This window comes from Plasmodium vivax, chromosome 11 (genome assembly GCF_000002415.2).
Source record: "Plasmodium vivax chromosome 11, whole genome shotgun sequence".
Lineage (NCBI taxonomy): Eukaryota > Apicomplexa > Aconoidasida > Haemosporida > Plasmodiidae > Plasmodium > Plasmodium vivax.
The window spans coordinates 1-15,364 of NC_009916.1; the positions used below are offsets into that span (position 1 = coordinate 1).

Consider the following 15,364-nt stretch of genomic DNA (forward strand, 5'->3'; position numbering starts at 1 on the left):
GATTTTGTTCAATTATATAGCGATCAAATTAATAAATGTCAAGGAGTTGTAAGCGATGATTTTTGTAATGAGCTAGAAAAGTTTAAAAAAGATTATGAATCAATTATACAAACAAAAAATTGTCCAGGAGTAGAAAACACATTGCCATCAGAGCCAAAATATAGATCTTCATCTACGATTTTTACAACAACCGCTAGTACAATATTAACACCTATATTTTTGTTTGTTACGTATAAGGTTAATAATATTTTTTATTAAAAATATAGATAATACAATTGTTTTTATTAAACATTTAAATAAAAAAATTGCGACTATACAAATTTTCCATCTAATGATATTATAATCTTTATTTTTTAATTATAGTTTACACCATTTGGATCAATAATACGATCTCGCATAAAGAAGTCGAAACAAACATTGCATGATGTTGATAAAGGAGAAAACATAATAACTCACACATATGAAAAGTCAAACAGAAATTCTGGAAATATGCCATTCAATATGGCATATCATTCTGTTTAATATGTATAATATAAAATATTCGTTTCTTTAATCATATTATATGATATAATAGAATAATAACATTATGCATTTCTTTAAGAATTCTTGAAATACATATAAAAATAGAACAGTTATAATATTAATAACAAAAAACTGAATTGAAATTTTGACATGTATAACTTTTGATATGTAATACATATACTAATACCAAATTTTTTTTTAACAAGTCGATGATATTAATAAAGATAACTAAATGTATTGAAATGAATAACCTTAGAATGAATAGAATATGATATTTAAAATTATTAAATCATACTTAAAATAGAAACATTTAAATTTATCGAATGGTTTATTATTTTATAGTACTTATTTAATACATTATGAAGAGATGAATATTTATAAAAAATAAACTTTAATATATATATAATAGAAATAAAATTAGAAGTTAATTCGTCAAGTTAAGAAAAATATTATAAATTGTAGATATAACGAATCATAAGAATAATTATAAAAAAACTGAATGCAAATACTTAAATCTGAACAGACACATATGTAACGAATAATTTAATATAATCTACACTTTAAAAACCATGGTTCATCAATTTATATATCAAGTTGTACTTTCACTAATGTATTGTTTACTTATTGAACAATAATAAACTATAAGTAATATTCTGCTTATTTTTTATATTTATAACACTAATTCAAAGTATATTATGATTACTCATAACATTAGATAAATTATATATAATAAATTGCAATAGATTAGTTTATTATAACAATCACAGATTGTATATATATCGTATCATTTTCTTATATATTATTATCCTTAAATTCCCACTTTTAATTCTTAAATATGAATATTTATAATCATATTTCAATTGCAATGGCTTTTTCAAAAATGAATGCCTACTTAACTGTAAAATTGATGCATATATATAGTTGTAGTTTTGATAATCCTTACGGTTTTACAATGTATAAATATTTATATTGCATATAAATGTGTATTTTATATTTATTTTTGTATTTATTATATTTATTTCATGTTTTGTTGTTTTTTCTATTTTTTCCATGACATCTTGTAGCGTGCAAATTTTATATAATTTATGCAATATTATGCTTTTTCAAAATATATAAAAATAATTGGAATTTGTTTAATTTATAATAAAAATATATAGTCATATTGTGTATCTCAAATATAATCATATGTTGAAGCATCGATGAGTAAATTTAATGTATACAACATATATATTAAATAGTCAAAAATGTTACTTTTGTTTAATTTAACATATATCGATAAAAAGCAAAATTTATTTTTGTTAAGCATGCAAAAATATAATTTAGCTTCTCCAACATTAAAATAAAGATTAATTAAATGTGTTATATAAAATGGTTAATTTTACACGATAATTTGTAATTTAAGTGCGAATTTAATTCATAATTTGTTCAACTGTAACTAAAATAAAATGAAAATTTTTAATTTATGTGCAAACACAACCATATACAAAAGTAATATACTATACCCTAATGATATGCTAGCTAATAATTTTAACCTCCTAAATGTTCTGAATAAATATTTCTTAATAAGAAGCATTCATTTCATAAATGTTATAATTATTACTTATGACATTAATTAAATATAAATAAATATTATTTTATTCTTTTAGAATTATTTAACGTTGGACCACCTAATGCTCATTAATAATTAGATATCTCACCATTCTATCTATATTAAGCTATGATATTATTTTAATTTTATTTATTGTAGCAGTGATACAATTTGATGAGTCACCGTATCTAATTTTATAAGTGTTACGTAAAATTTTTAGAGAATTTTAAACTAATTCAGAATTATATATTTACAGTAATGTTAACTACTACAAATATACATTCATTACTGTAAACAATCAAAAATAATGTAATAAAGTCTTTACATCATTTAACAGATTTAAAGGGATATATAAAAATATTTAATACACACATATTTGTCGTACAGTGTGCAGTAAAATAAAATATAACCATTAAATATAAAAACAAAATTTGTTGTTATGCTTATAAAATTAATTTGCATGCTATGGTAAAAATCAATATATTTCGAAAAAAAAACAAAAACATAATAAAAGAAAAAAAAAATGTTAACTTTGTTAACTAAATTAAAAATAAATGCATTAACTTACAATGAAAAAAATATATAGATATATAATTTAATGTTTAGATAGCAAATTTCCTATTTTTTGTCCCCAATATATTTTTATTAAGCAATATTAAGTATAAATACTAATTTACAATTTTAAGATAAAATTTGTACTAAGTTATTTTATATCATATATTACAGTGTTTCAAAGTTTCTCAAACGGGATTATAAGCTATGCGTACTCTTTTTTTCTGCGCATTTATATTTCTATCTCCTGCCCTATGCTTGGATAATTCCCTTTCAAATTCTTCTTGATAATTATAGTTATTCGTTCTTTTCTTTACTCTCTTTCTACCTATCCATAATCCAACTGGAGTATACTAACATAAATATTAAAAAGATAAGCATATATATGTAATACATTGCTTTGATAATCATAAGAGTGTAAAGAATATGATTCTATGAAGTAACATAAAATATTTACATTTTTAAATATATTTTTTATTTACCTTATAATACATAAAAAAAACGAGGAACGATCCAAGAACAAGAGCAGAAACTAGACCTATTTTGGTATATAGAGAATTTGAAATATTATTTTCCGTTTCAGAATTATTAAAATAACTTGTATTGCTATCATAGAAATTTTCATTTTCTATATATGAACCTGTGTAATCCATTTCCTCTTCCCTCTCTTTATTTTTATGTGTTATATGGTTGTCGACGCAAAATCCTAATATATCCTTAGAGCATGCTTCTTCTGTAGAATCTTTTAAGCCTTTCGGTATTGGTGTTTCCTCAGATTTATTTAATTTCTCTTCCGTGGACAAGGCTTTAGACACTTCTTTCCCCGCTCCTTCCTGACCATCAACTATATTAGCACTTTGAGTAGAAGGATTCTTTTCGCAATTCAATACTACGATACCTTTTTCTTTATCTTCACGAGTAATATTACACTTTGAGTTTTTCATTCCCAAGATAACATCTGTTGTGTTCATCTGATAATTCTTTATTCCCTTATCTTTCTTAACTGGATATAATTTTTGAGGTATTCCCATTGATGACCTAGTGTAAAATTCTAATCCCCTGCTTCTTGATGGAATGTATTTTCCACTTTCAGTTTTCCAAGTTACCTTTTCATCTCCTTTAATTGTAACATTATGGATTGTTGGTGAGTCAAAACATGAGAGAAATCCATAATCTTTATATTTGTGGGCAACACACCTTACATTTTTAATTTCCATGTTAAATGCTTCTGTGGAATCCGTAGACCCAGATTTAGCTTCTGCGCTTGACATTCGATTGAATTTTCCATTCTTACAACTTTCTAATTCAAATAAGAGTTTATTTGGATCATAAAATGGGTCGCAACTAAAATACTTGTGACATTCAGTATTCCAATTAGAGCAGCATTCCACTTTATGCTTTTTGTACAACGTATTAATAAATTTAACGTACTTTCTATGCGTTTCGCATTTAGAACTATCAGAACGGATGTTCGTTATAATTTGTTCATAGTTTTTAATATAATCATGCAAATATTTCACCTTTTTCCGCTCTTCCAAATCGTGATGTGAAAAGTAGGAGGGACACATAAATGTATTTTTTGTATCTTTAACAATAAGATCTTCCACTTTTTGAAATTTTTTAAGAATGTCTGATCTGTTAATATTATTAAATTCAGAAGTAATAATTTTTCCTATTTCATCAAATATCCAACACATCGAGAGATAACAACGATTTCTACGTTGCTCTACATCTTTTATTTTTGCTAATTCCTTTAAATTTCTTTCATGCTTGTAACATAATTCCTTCAGTTTTGTGTCCTTATTAGCTGAATTAAATATAGAATTACAATTTTTTTTGTAATCATTATTATTAACGGTAGTTTTGAATTCATTATATATTTTCTGTGAAGCTGAATCCTTCAAAATACTGTCCTAAATATTAAGAAGAAAAATATTGATCTTATAAATGTTTTTTCTTTTTAAAACACATAATTTATATTAAAGATAAACACACTATTAATTTATATATAAGTAATTTTTTAAATAGTGTAAAATTATTTACTAAATAATTCGCATCTATATCTTCCATTAGTTAAGAAAACTTAAGTAAAATAAAATTACAACTTTTAAAAGGATATACTTATGAGTACATAAAAAATAACAATATATAACACAATTATATATTGCATTTTTTGTTTAATTCACTAAAAAAAATAAGTGTTTTTTTTATTAGTAAGCTTTCCTATTTAAGTTCAAAATTAATTTATTACATAACAAACACATTTGAATTTTAAAAAAGTAACATGGATAAATAAAATACATCACAAAAATATTTTTTTCAAAATTATTATTCTCTAAAATGGATATAAGCACGTTGTATAATTTTTCTATATAAACAAAATCAAAATGACATATTGTATTTAATCTGTTTAATAATGTGCATAATTTTCTATTGTAAATACTTATTCAGTATTATACTCTACATTTGTGTAATATTTTCCACAAATAAGGTGAATATATTTTATTGTAAAATTTGCATTTATTTTGTATATCAAAAGTGAGGTAAACATACTATTCTACCTAATCTCCCTTAGAAGATAAAATAGTGCACAAATTATTTTGACATATTAAACTAAATACAAATAGAATAATATATAACTTAGTAAGAAAATATATGATCTCATTATATCAATGCACATTCTACATATGAAATAAGCATTATTTGGTGAGTACAGTAAATATTCACTATCCTAATATTTTTTCTGAGTTATAATTATTCACTTGAAATAGGCATAAGAAATATATATAAAAATTTAACCCCCATTTCTGTAACATTATATCGTAAATATGTAACTTAATAATTTTCATATGCTCATCCTTATAATTTCTACATGTATTTGTATTATATAAATTTCCTTTTGCTAATCCCGTTAATTATGTATTATAAAAATCATGGAAAACGCTAACCTTGTATAGTAAAAAAATATTCGAAATTTTATAAAATATGATAATCTTAAGAAAGGCCACAATAAAATAACAAACAATTATTGCTTATATTCCTGGCAATAACAGCACGATTGAAAATTTAATTAGCGCATCTAAATAATATATAAAAATGCAAATTTTACTTCGGTCACGTAAAAACAATATTTATTTGTTATTTAATCTCTTTTTCTTATATACAATAATGAATAATTAATAATAATAATTTTGTCACATGTAGAAAAATAAATTATTATTATGTATAATTACATATATATATCTTTATTTATACTCTTCTTTGCCATTTCTTCTAAGTAATTTGATACTATACGCAACATAATGTTACAGCGAAATTCACGAAGACTGATAAGCTATTCGTACGCGCCCTTTCGGAATATTTATATTTTGATTTTCTGAATTGTTGTATATGATTTTTTTTCTTTGTTCTTTAGTAACATTGTATATTTTTTCTTTTCCCCTTGATGACGTTTTATTCAATCGGGCTCCTAGAGGAGTGAACTAATATAAAAGTAAAAAACACAAAAAATATTTTATATTGATTTTTTTGAAAAATAAAATATGATAAATATTATTATGAAATATTTATACTGAAAAATTAAAAACTTTTTACCTTGTAAAATAGGAAAAAAAACATAAAAGTACCCAAAAGTGTAAAACCGCCTAAAGAGGAAATATAGAAAGGATCCTTCATTAATTCATTAAATATAGATTCTTGAGAGTCTTGTGTGCTAGCGCTGTCCAATGATTTTGTGCTAATTTCTGAATTAAAGTTCGCACTATCCTTTTGTTCTTCAATTCTTATATTTTTAACTGCTTTATTTGAGTCATGAGATAATTCGTCCATTTTGCAATTTAAACTACATAAGAAATTATTCGGATAATATGTTCTATCACATTCAAAATAATCAGAACAGGTATTCATATAGCTATAATGATCGTAATATTTACAGCATTTCATTATATATTTTTTATATAATTTTTTAATATAAATAAAGTATTTACAATACTTTTGATTTTCTATTTTGTCAGACATAATCTTTTCTTTAATACTTTTATAATTATTAAAATAATCATGCAAATCTTTTTTTTCTCTCCATTCTTCTAAACTAATTTCAGTATCATATTCATAGAAACATTCATTAATTTTTAATTCGTTAATAATTTCATAACCTATATTGAAAAGCCTATCGATAGGCACTTTTCCATGTATTTTATTCCAATTATCACCAAACACCCTCCATGCATTCTCATATATCCAATAGTATAAATATCCACAACGATTTTTCCCAGCATTCTTATTCTTTATTTCGTATAAATTTCTTACTAACAATCTAGAAAAATCACTAATCCCTGGATATTCTTTTTCAAAAATATAAATATTTTTACAGTGATTGCAATATTTATAACAATTATCCTTACTACTGAATTCTTCATATATTTGATATTCAGAGAACTTTTGTAAAATATTTTCCTGAGAATTAATGGAATAAAAAAAATTACACATTTAAATGCTTATTGTAAGAAGAAAACACCTATATAATTGATCAATTAAGTAATATCCTAATAATGAATTATAGAAATTATTTAAATAACAAAAATAAATATATTTTTTAATTTATTTTTTTTAGATACACACTTACACTAAACTCTTTTGTTTTTTCAAGAACCTCTAATGTTTCTCTTTTAATATCATTTGATTGTTCTTGTTGTAACGGGCACAATGTTTTATTCTTTGTGTCAAAAATTAAGCCTAAACATCTATAAGGGCATTTTTGCGCCAAGTCACATAACTTAGTATTATCAAATTTTTTTTCAAAAGCAAATAATTCATCATTATAAACTCGATTTGTCTGACGTATAGCTTCAGATTTCATATTATAGTATAAATCGAAACCATCCTTTATATAATCACAATATTTATCATTTTCATCAGGATCTACATTACCCAATTTCTCCTTTATATAATCATAAAATTCTAAAAATATATATAACTCCAATTTCTTTTTAAAATCTTTTCCATTGACATTAAAATTTTTATGCTCACAATGATTATCCCCCGGAATTGTTCTATTAATCCAATCCCATGCAACATAAATAAATTTAATATCTTCAGAGCGATATTTATTATCCTGTAGTTTACTGTGTAACCAGTAGTTCAAGTATTCACAACATTTTTTTTTATTAATTATTGATTTAAATGTTTTCAATATATGATCCCAGTTATGCAATATTACATTAAGAATATTACAATATTTGTACATGTTAATGCTTCTATTACGTTTATCTTTTAAAAGAGAATTACAAATAAAAGAATTACTATTATCACTATAAGCAAAATTTAATGATTCAAAAAAAATTTTTAGCGGAAATTCCTTCAAAAAGATATCCTAAAAAATTGAAATAAATAAAATAATACATAAAATTACTAAAATGAATTATCTCCAAAGAAATATTACTTTGCTTCTATGTAAGATAACATCTGCGAAAAATAAGACGCAAAACATTTATTTTTTAATAGAAAATATAAATGTTATATTTCATTATTTTCTTTAGAAAATATTTAGTTGTTACCCTTTTTTCTAGAACTCCTTGAACAGATGGTTTTAATAATGAACTCTTAGGTTCAAGTGTTTTCTCTATTAGTGTAACTACGTCTTCGCTACTAATTTTTTCTGCTAATGAGTATAATACACTTTTATCAATGAAACGTTTAATGTATTCATCAAATTCACTACAATATTCTCTCGTATTCTCATTTTTAGAACACTCAATTTCTGATTTTTCATATACATCAATAGCTCCTTTTAGATAATCGAGATATGTATTATTGAATATTTTTTCATTTATAATATTTTTCACAAATTTATATCCATCAAAGTATACAAAATAATCATATAGTTTTTTTATATCTTTAATTTCTCTCGATTTCAAAGCATAAAATTCGCACTTTTTATCTATACTAGTAACCTTGCCTTTATTTTGGGATAATTCATGGAAAAGCCTACTAATATTAGATTCATCAATTTTATTAGCTAATATTATATCATACAACCAATACTTTAAATATATACAACGTTTATTAATATAATTACCTTTATCAATGTTATTATAATCTTCGCTGTTGTCCTCTGATAGTTTATTCACATTTCTCATTAGCTTTCTAAGAATATCTTTTACATTTTTTTTCGCCACATCATTATATAAATCATTTTTACAAAAGACCTCATGATTAAATTTTTCGCAATCACTATTAAATTTTTTATAAAAATTAAATAAGTCATTTTTACTTAAAATGCTATCCTAAAAATAAAAACGTGTATTAAAATAAAAAAAAGGCATAAGTGTTTCTTGTGATTAGTATAACTCACATCTCATCTTGGATGAAATAAAACAGTACGAGCAAAAGGTAGAAGTAATAACTTCGGTAAACAGTTAAAACATACCTTATCAATTAATTTTTCATACTCTATCACATCTTCAGACATTTTAAATAAGTGAAATAATTAAGTTGGTGATTATATAACCATTCATAAATGTAAATACCAATGAGTTGTCTACTTATATTTTATATTTTGCTTTAATAAAACTATGAAGCTAGATAAAAACTTCATCCTATTATTTTTACATTAAAAATGTATTAAGATAAAATGATGTAAATATCATTAATCTCATATAGGGAGCCTTTTTATAAATACAAATGAGTTCAGTTTTCATTTTGACACTCATGTTGTAGGCATGATTTGAACTTATATACTAAAACTTATCATGATATTTGATCATTTAGACATATTACATCGTTTTATTAATAATGTACATAGAAAAATATATTCCCGTTCACACAAGCATAATTTGTAATTCGAATGGAACTAACTGTTTACTAGCTAGTTTTGATCTTTAAAACATTTATTATACATAAAAAAAATAAAATCCAAACAAATGCAAAAATGATAATTTTATTTTGTGTTATATAATTACAACATTTTTATTGTTTTTCTCTTTCTTTTTAGGATGCAATCGAAGGCAATTGCATCATGATAGAAAGAGTAAACATATAATAAGGATAAATGGTTGTATATACAAATTATTAAATAACTAACATAATCATTTTAAGATAATTATTTTTTATTATACGAAATATTCATATCACAAAAAAAAATAGCTTATAAAGTTATTCTTATAAAAATCGTCTACATCTAATACTCATAACCACTGCTATTTCTATTTCTGCTTTTTCTCTAACTGTGCCGATAAATTAAAACGCTCTTGTGTTCCAAATGAAAAATATTGTTACATAAAATGTTGGAAATATTTTGGTTTATAAAATATATATTTACCAAAAAAAAAGAAGAAAACATTAACTATTCTAAAAAAAAACATATAGGAAAAAATCATTATAAATATTTTTCAAAGGAAAAAAAGTTGCTAGGGGCATTATTTCTATGGCACTGACAAAACAAATGTTATTTCTCCATGGAAAAATAATTGGTTTTGTTCACACTGTTTAACAAATATATATTTATTATTTTTATTTAATTTAACATAGGCACTTAAGTATTTATGATAAATAATGTTACCATGTTGTATATTTTTTTATTTTCCTTAATATTCTGTTAATTTAGATTTTTATTCAATGCAACCTTCATGGAAAATAAATAAAGCGTTGTATCAAAAAGGGGGTGGATGCAAAAAGAATTACCTAAAGTTCCTCATAATCATGTTTCTCCTATAAAATTCGTTAAACGTGCGATATGTATATGTAACAAAATATATACAGCATCCAATAATTTTCGACATTAATATGGTTGATTGTTTAAAAATATATTCATAAAATTGACAGTTAACTGTTACGATGTCTGATGAGTTCTCCTTCGCTCTAAGAATTTATACGTATAACGAAATAAATTTAAAATATTTTCATTTTTTGCTCTAGTGAACTGTTCTATAATACACTAATTTGGTAGCGTAACACTCTTCTCTTTAATTTTGTTTAAATAGGTAAATCATATTACATATTAAGTATACGTGTTTAACGTTTTCTATTTTTCCACAAGAAAATGCACATTTCAACTATTTTCAAAAATGAATATATGAAAATGGAGAGTTGTCCACGCGCTATGCCAACATTAAAATTTTCAGTTTAAAAAAATATTAACTTTTATTTATTCGTTATTCACCATTTTTTTACAATAAGTGTAAATAAACTTTTTATTAGTTACAACATAAAATGTTTGAACAGCATTTATGAGCAACCACCCAGTGTATTAAGTGAGATTAAATCAATCATATTTTGTTTTATCATGAGTTAAAAATAGAATCCTTTAACAGCTTTTGTAATAATTTTAAGTTATGATCTACATTTGTTTATAATTCCTCATAAAAAAATGCTAGAAAGTCTTGTTCATTTTTTATCATAAATAGAGTACTTCATTTAGTGTCTCTTCTAATTTTAGAAGAAATTTTTTCATTTTATTTTTTTTTAATTTTTTATACATATTATCACAAAATAGATGTAAATATATAGCCATCATAACACACTTGGCTCACAAAAAAGTTTTTTTTTAAAACTGTCGGAAATGTATTTTACCCATTACATGACATATATCGTGACAACTGTTAAATAAAATTCAAATGTTTAATAATTACCTATATTGGAAAAATAATTATGTACTTCCTTTTCGTTATCAGTTTGTGATAGGCGGATAACAGATAGTTGACATCAAAAAAACGTAGCTTCTACAAGCCGTTAACGCAGAAGATACTGCTCCCAATGTTTATTATCCCCTTAAGTGTCCATAAAAACGTAAACATTTTACAGTTTCGAAATAATTTTACAGGAACGCAATTCTCTTTTTTTTACCTGCGTTCTGCTTTTCATTATAACACACATTTTGTTAATTTTTCATTCACTTTATTCCTAGAAATATTGAGCCATTTATTAAATCAAGCATGCCAGCTATACATTCACCATTTTGCGTAGAAATGTATGCAAAATGGGAATAACACAATATTGTAAAATACAAATTAATGTGCTATGCTTAAGGCATCACCCTTAAGCGAAGAAGTTTAATCTCCATTTGTGCACTTCTTACCAACGTAATCGTCACAAATCTTTCTTTTAATAACCCCTTGTAATACATATTAGCACTTTTTATCACCATCATATAATTTTATTTTTCCACATGTCGAGATACACCTCCTTGCAACTCATTTTATGAGCTAACTGGAGATAACTCTCAAAAGGGCATAATTAACAAAACGTCTGTTCACAAACGCTGAGGATAGACGATTTATCAGTCATCTCTCATTTCGATCCTCCGTTTATGCTAAATTAATCGCTTCATTCTGTTCTACATTACAACAACTATCATTGTGTAACATTCAACAGTTTCGCTATTAATAATATATTTAAATGTGTCCAAAAGACAAATAGTTTTTTTTAAAAAAAAACAACCAAAAAAAAAGTCAAACGCACACATAAACAATTTAAAAAGAGATGAGAGAAATACTCATATACTTCTAATATAACAAATAACAAGTTATCGATTAATAATAATCGATAAAACCTTTTTAGTATATTCAAAAGTATAATAACAAATATTCAAAAAGGTTTTTTCCTTTTTTTTTATATAGCGGATTTTCAAATAACTACAAAGTGTAGTTTTATATCATGCTGAGCAATCTATTTGTGTCTTCGATATTTTGCTCTTTTTTTTTCCAATACAAATTAGGCCAATTAAAGGGTATAATCAAAAATGTATGGCAAAGTAGTGAAGGATAATTTTTACACTACTCTTTTGGCATACATTCCAGGAAAAAAAAAATTTCTTGGGGCCTATTCTTCCTTCATTTGATGTTACTAATAAAATGTGATGATACTACCGCATTCTTACAATTCTTCTATTTTTCCATGGCTAATCAAACCAGTTGGATTAAAACATGTAAAGGCTCGCAAACATGCATATAGAAGAGGATGTATATTTATATAGCGATAATAGGAATTACTTCGCATACAAATGTATACTAATTTCTCCTCATGTCATAAATGTATAGATGATAACAACCCTTTATAATGTATTTCATCAAACATTCGCAAATGAGGAAAATACTTTTTTATGTACTTGTCTGTGTCTCCCTCATTGGCATGAATCTTCATATATTTTACGGGCTTTAAATCTTTTACAGCACCTTCCCTCAACTTACTAATTTAGCTATTTAATACTTATTTAAAAGTGTTAATGTAGTGCGAATGAGCTTCAATAATCATTTTCATGTGCATTTTTAACTTTCTCACCACCAGTGATAAAAAGTCGTGCACAAAATTCGTGTACACCACCCCCGTTAAGTACCTTCCACATTTTTTTTATTACTACCTTTTTTATGAAGCTATCATCAGGACAGTGATATGTACACCTCTATGTGTTAATAAGTAAAAGTGATAATTATATAACTCACTTATATATGACTCCACTCTGGGTTATACGTCTTCTGGATTTTCAATTATGCAAGCTATCTTTCCAAATTTCAGTTCTCCCGAAGCTAACTTATTATTTTTCACAATTAACTATCGCTAAATCGTATTGATTTTTTTTATGAAATGTCTATTTTGAATAGAATTCCTTTATGAAGAACGGCGTTACGACACAGCACACTAGTGTGATGTATCCTCAACATTGAGCATTGTTTTTTTTTTTTTTAACAATATCCCTTTTTATTAAACACTTTTTATTTACTTATTTATGGAAATAATCGAAAAACCTGATTATCCTTTTTATCTGACTCTACTTGGTGAAATCTGAATGAATCTTCTGTGTAAATCTATCCTGAACTACTCTGGGAAGAAGCTTGGTATCCTACAATATATGAGCTATCCGATGAACTACCACTAAAAATAGATTCGGAACTTCCATTTAGCAATATGATGTCCTCATAACTAATGTTGGTTTTCAATTTTTTCTTTAGTAGTGCTCGGGCACGTAACATTTGTCTTCCGAGTGGAGTAAACTGATACAAAAAAAAAAAAAAAAATGTTTAAAATGGACATAATGATAATGACAAAAAAGAAACAGCGCTTAATTTTTAAAATAGCTAATTTATAAAAATAATGCACTGCTATTATTGAAGTCAAGTGTATGCGTTTTCAAAAGGAACGCATGTACTTACCTTGTATATTAATAAAAAAAAGACATATGGACCCAAAATAAAAAGAACGGGCAGAAATATCAAAAAATACACAATACCATATATATGTTTCAAGACAGAATAAACTGCACGAAAGAACTCTTTTATCGCATCAGGAACCACTACAGTTGTTCCAACATCCCCTTGGACAGTTCTGAATTTTACTTCTAAACGGTAAGGCTGTTTTTTTACAGCTCTAAATAAACTTACAACATCTCTGTAACATTGATACCAAACCAAACCCATAATAAGTTTAGACACGTTTAATTCTTCTCTAACATTTTTTGGATTATAAGATTTGTAGTTATCAATATATCTATTGCACATATTACTTTCTGGGTTAGTACAAAAGATCTCCCTTGCATAATATATTTGGACACTACGTTCAAGGTATTTAAAATATTTCGTGCATGCCTTGGGAGTATCCTTAAAAGCTTCTGCTTTAAAAAACGCAAAGTTTTCAATAAAATCAAACAAATGCTTAAATTCCTTCAAAACAGGCATGTCCATTAACGTTGAATCTGGTTTACATATATGAGTCTTATCTGGCAAACTCTCATTTATATCTCTCCATACACTATGGACACTATCGATAATGTTATAAAAAAGAGGGTCCTCCTCTTTAATATTAAGCTTGTTATGTACATTATCAAATAACCAGTAATTTATATCATAACAATGCTTCTTACTTAACATCTCTGACTGAGGATTAGCGTTTAAGGATTTTAAATTTTTTTCAAGTTTGTCGCAAACATCTTTAAGTAAAGGTTGTTCTTCTATTAAATCTTTTAACTTTTCCCATTGTGTATTAACCCTGTCCTTCAATTCAGCATTCAGTTCTTTGTAAAATATCTGTGAGGGCACGTTCTCATATTTCGAGTCCTTTAAGATGAAGGAAAAATGAAATATATTCATGTACAAATATATGTGTATACATATATATGTATATTTAGAAAAATAAGTCATCACTTTTGATCATTAACCAAACAGTAAAGCAAAGGACACCTAAAAGGTTGCTCAAAAGAACTATTAAAACATACCAAATCCTCTTCTTCCATTTATGGTTGCTTTCCTTACATACAGAAACTTATGAATTACATAAAAAATAACGATCTCTGGCATTTAACAATTATTTTTTTTTTATACAGGAAAAAAAAAAAAAAAAAAAAAACTTTATATTTTTCCTTTTTCATGAATTATTACTAATTTTTTAATTCAAACAAATTACGAATTCCCAATAACAAAAATTATTTTGCGTAACTTTCGCTCATTTGAATAATTCATTAAAACCGTAAAGCAATTATATAATAGACAAATAATATAAGTAACACGGAGGGTCCAATTATAATATTTAAAAAACTAAAAAATTACCAAAAATGAATTAAAAAAAACGATTATTCAAATATTTATGAATTCATTTTTAAAGCGGTTACTTAAATGGGTATGATTAACGCTAAGCAAACAGAATAAAAAAAGTTGGTTGTTATTTTCAAGATATTCTTGGTTGCAAACAATTCTGATTTTTCATAATCCAAAAAAA

General features: G+C 24.9%; 3 protein-coding genes across 3 annotated transcripts; all 3 read right to left on the bottom strand.

Annotated features, from left to right (window-relative positions):
• Positions 1–6,241: 6,241 nt before the first annotated feature.
• Positions 6,242–7,150, bottom strand: PVX_115485 (variable surface protein Vir24-related; the record flags this gene model as incomplete). Its single annotated transcript, XM_001616437.1, has 1 exon — positions 6,242–7,150. The coding sequence occupies one exon, from the start codon at positions 7,148–7,150 to the stop codon at positions 6,242–6,244; it is 909 nt and encodes a 302-aa protein (XP_001616487.1).
• A 1,007-nt stretch (positions 7,151–8,157) lies between these two features.
• PVX_115480 (variable surface protein Vir21, putative) lies at positions 8,158–9,131 on the bottom strand (the record flags this gene model as incomplete). The annotated part of the gene is made up of 2 exons (XM_001616436.1): positions 8,158–8,946; positions 9,090–9,131. The coding sequence occupies 2 exons, from the start codon at positions 9,129–9,131 to the stop codon at positions 8,158–8,160; spliced, it is 831 nt and encodes a 276-aa protein (XP_001616486.1).
• Positions 9,132–13,946: 4,815 nt separating this feature from the next.
• Positions 13,947–14,882, bottom strand: PVX_115475 (variable surface protein Vir14, putative; the record flags this gene model as incomplete). Its single annotated transcript, XM_001616435.1, has 3 exons — positions 13,947–13,978; positions 14,067–14,706; positions 14,865–14,882. The coding sequence occupies 3 exons, from the start codon at positions 14,880–14,882 to the stop codon at positions 13,947–13,949; spliced, it is 690 nt and encodes a 229-aa protein (XP_001616485.1).
• Between the last annotated feature and the right edge of the window lie 482 nt (positions 14,883–15,364).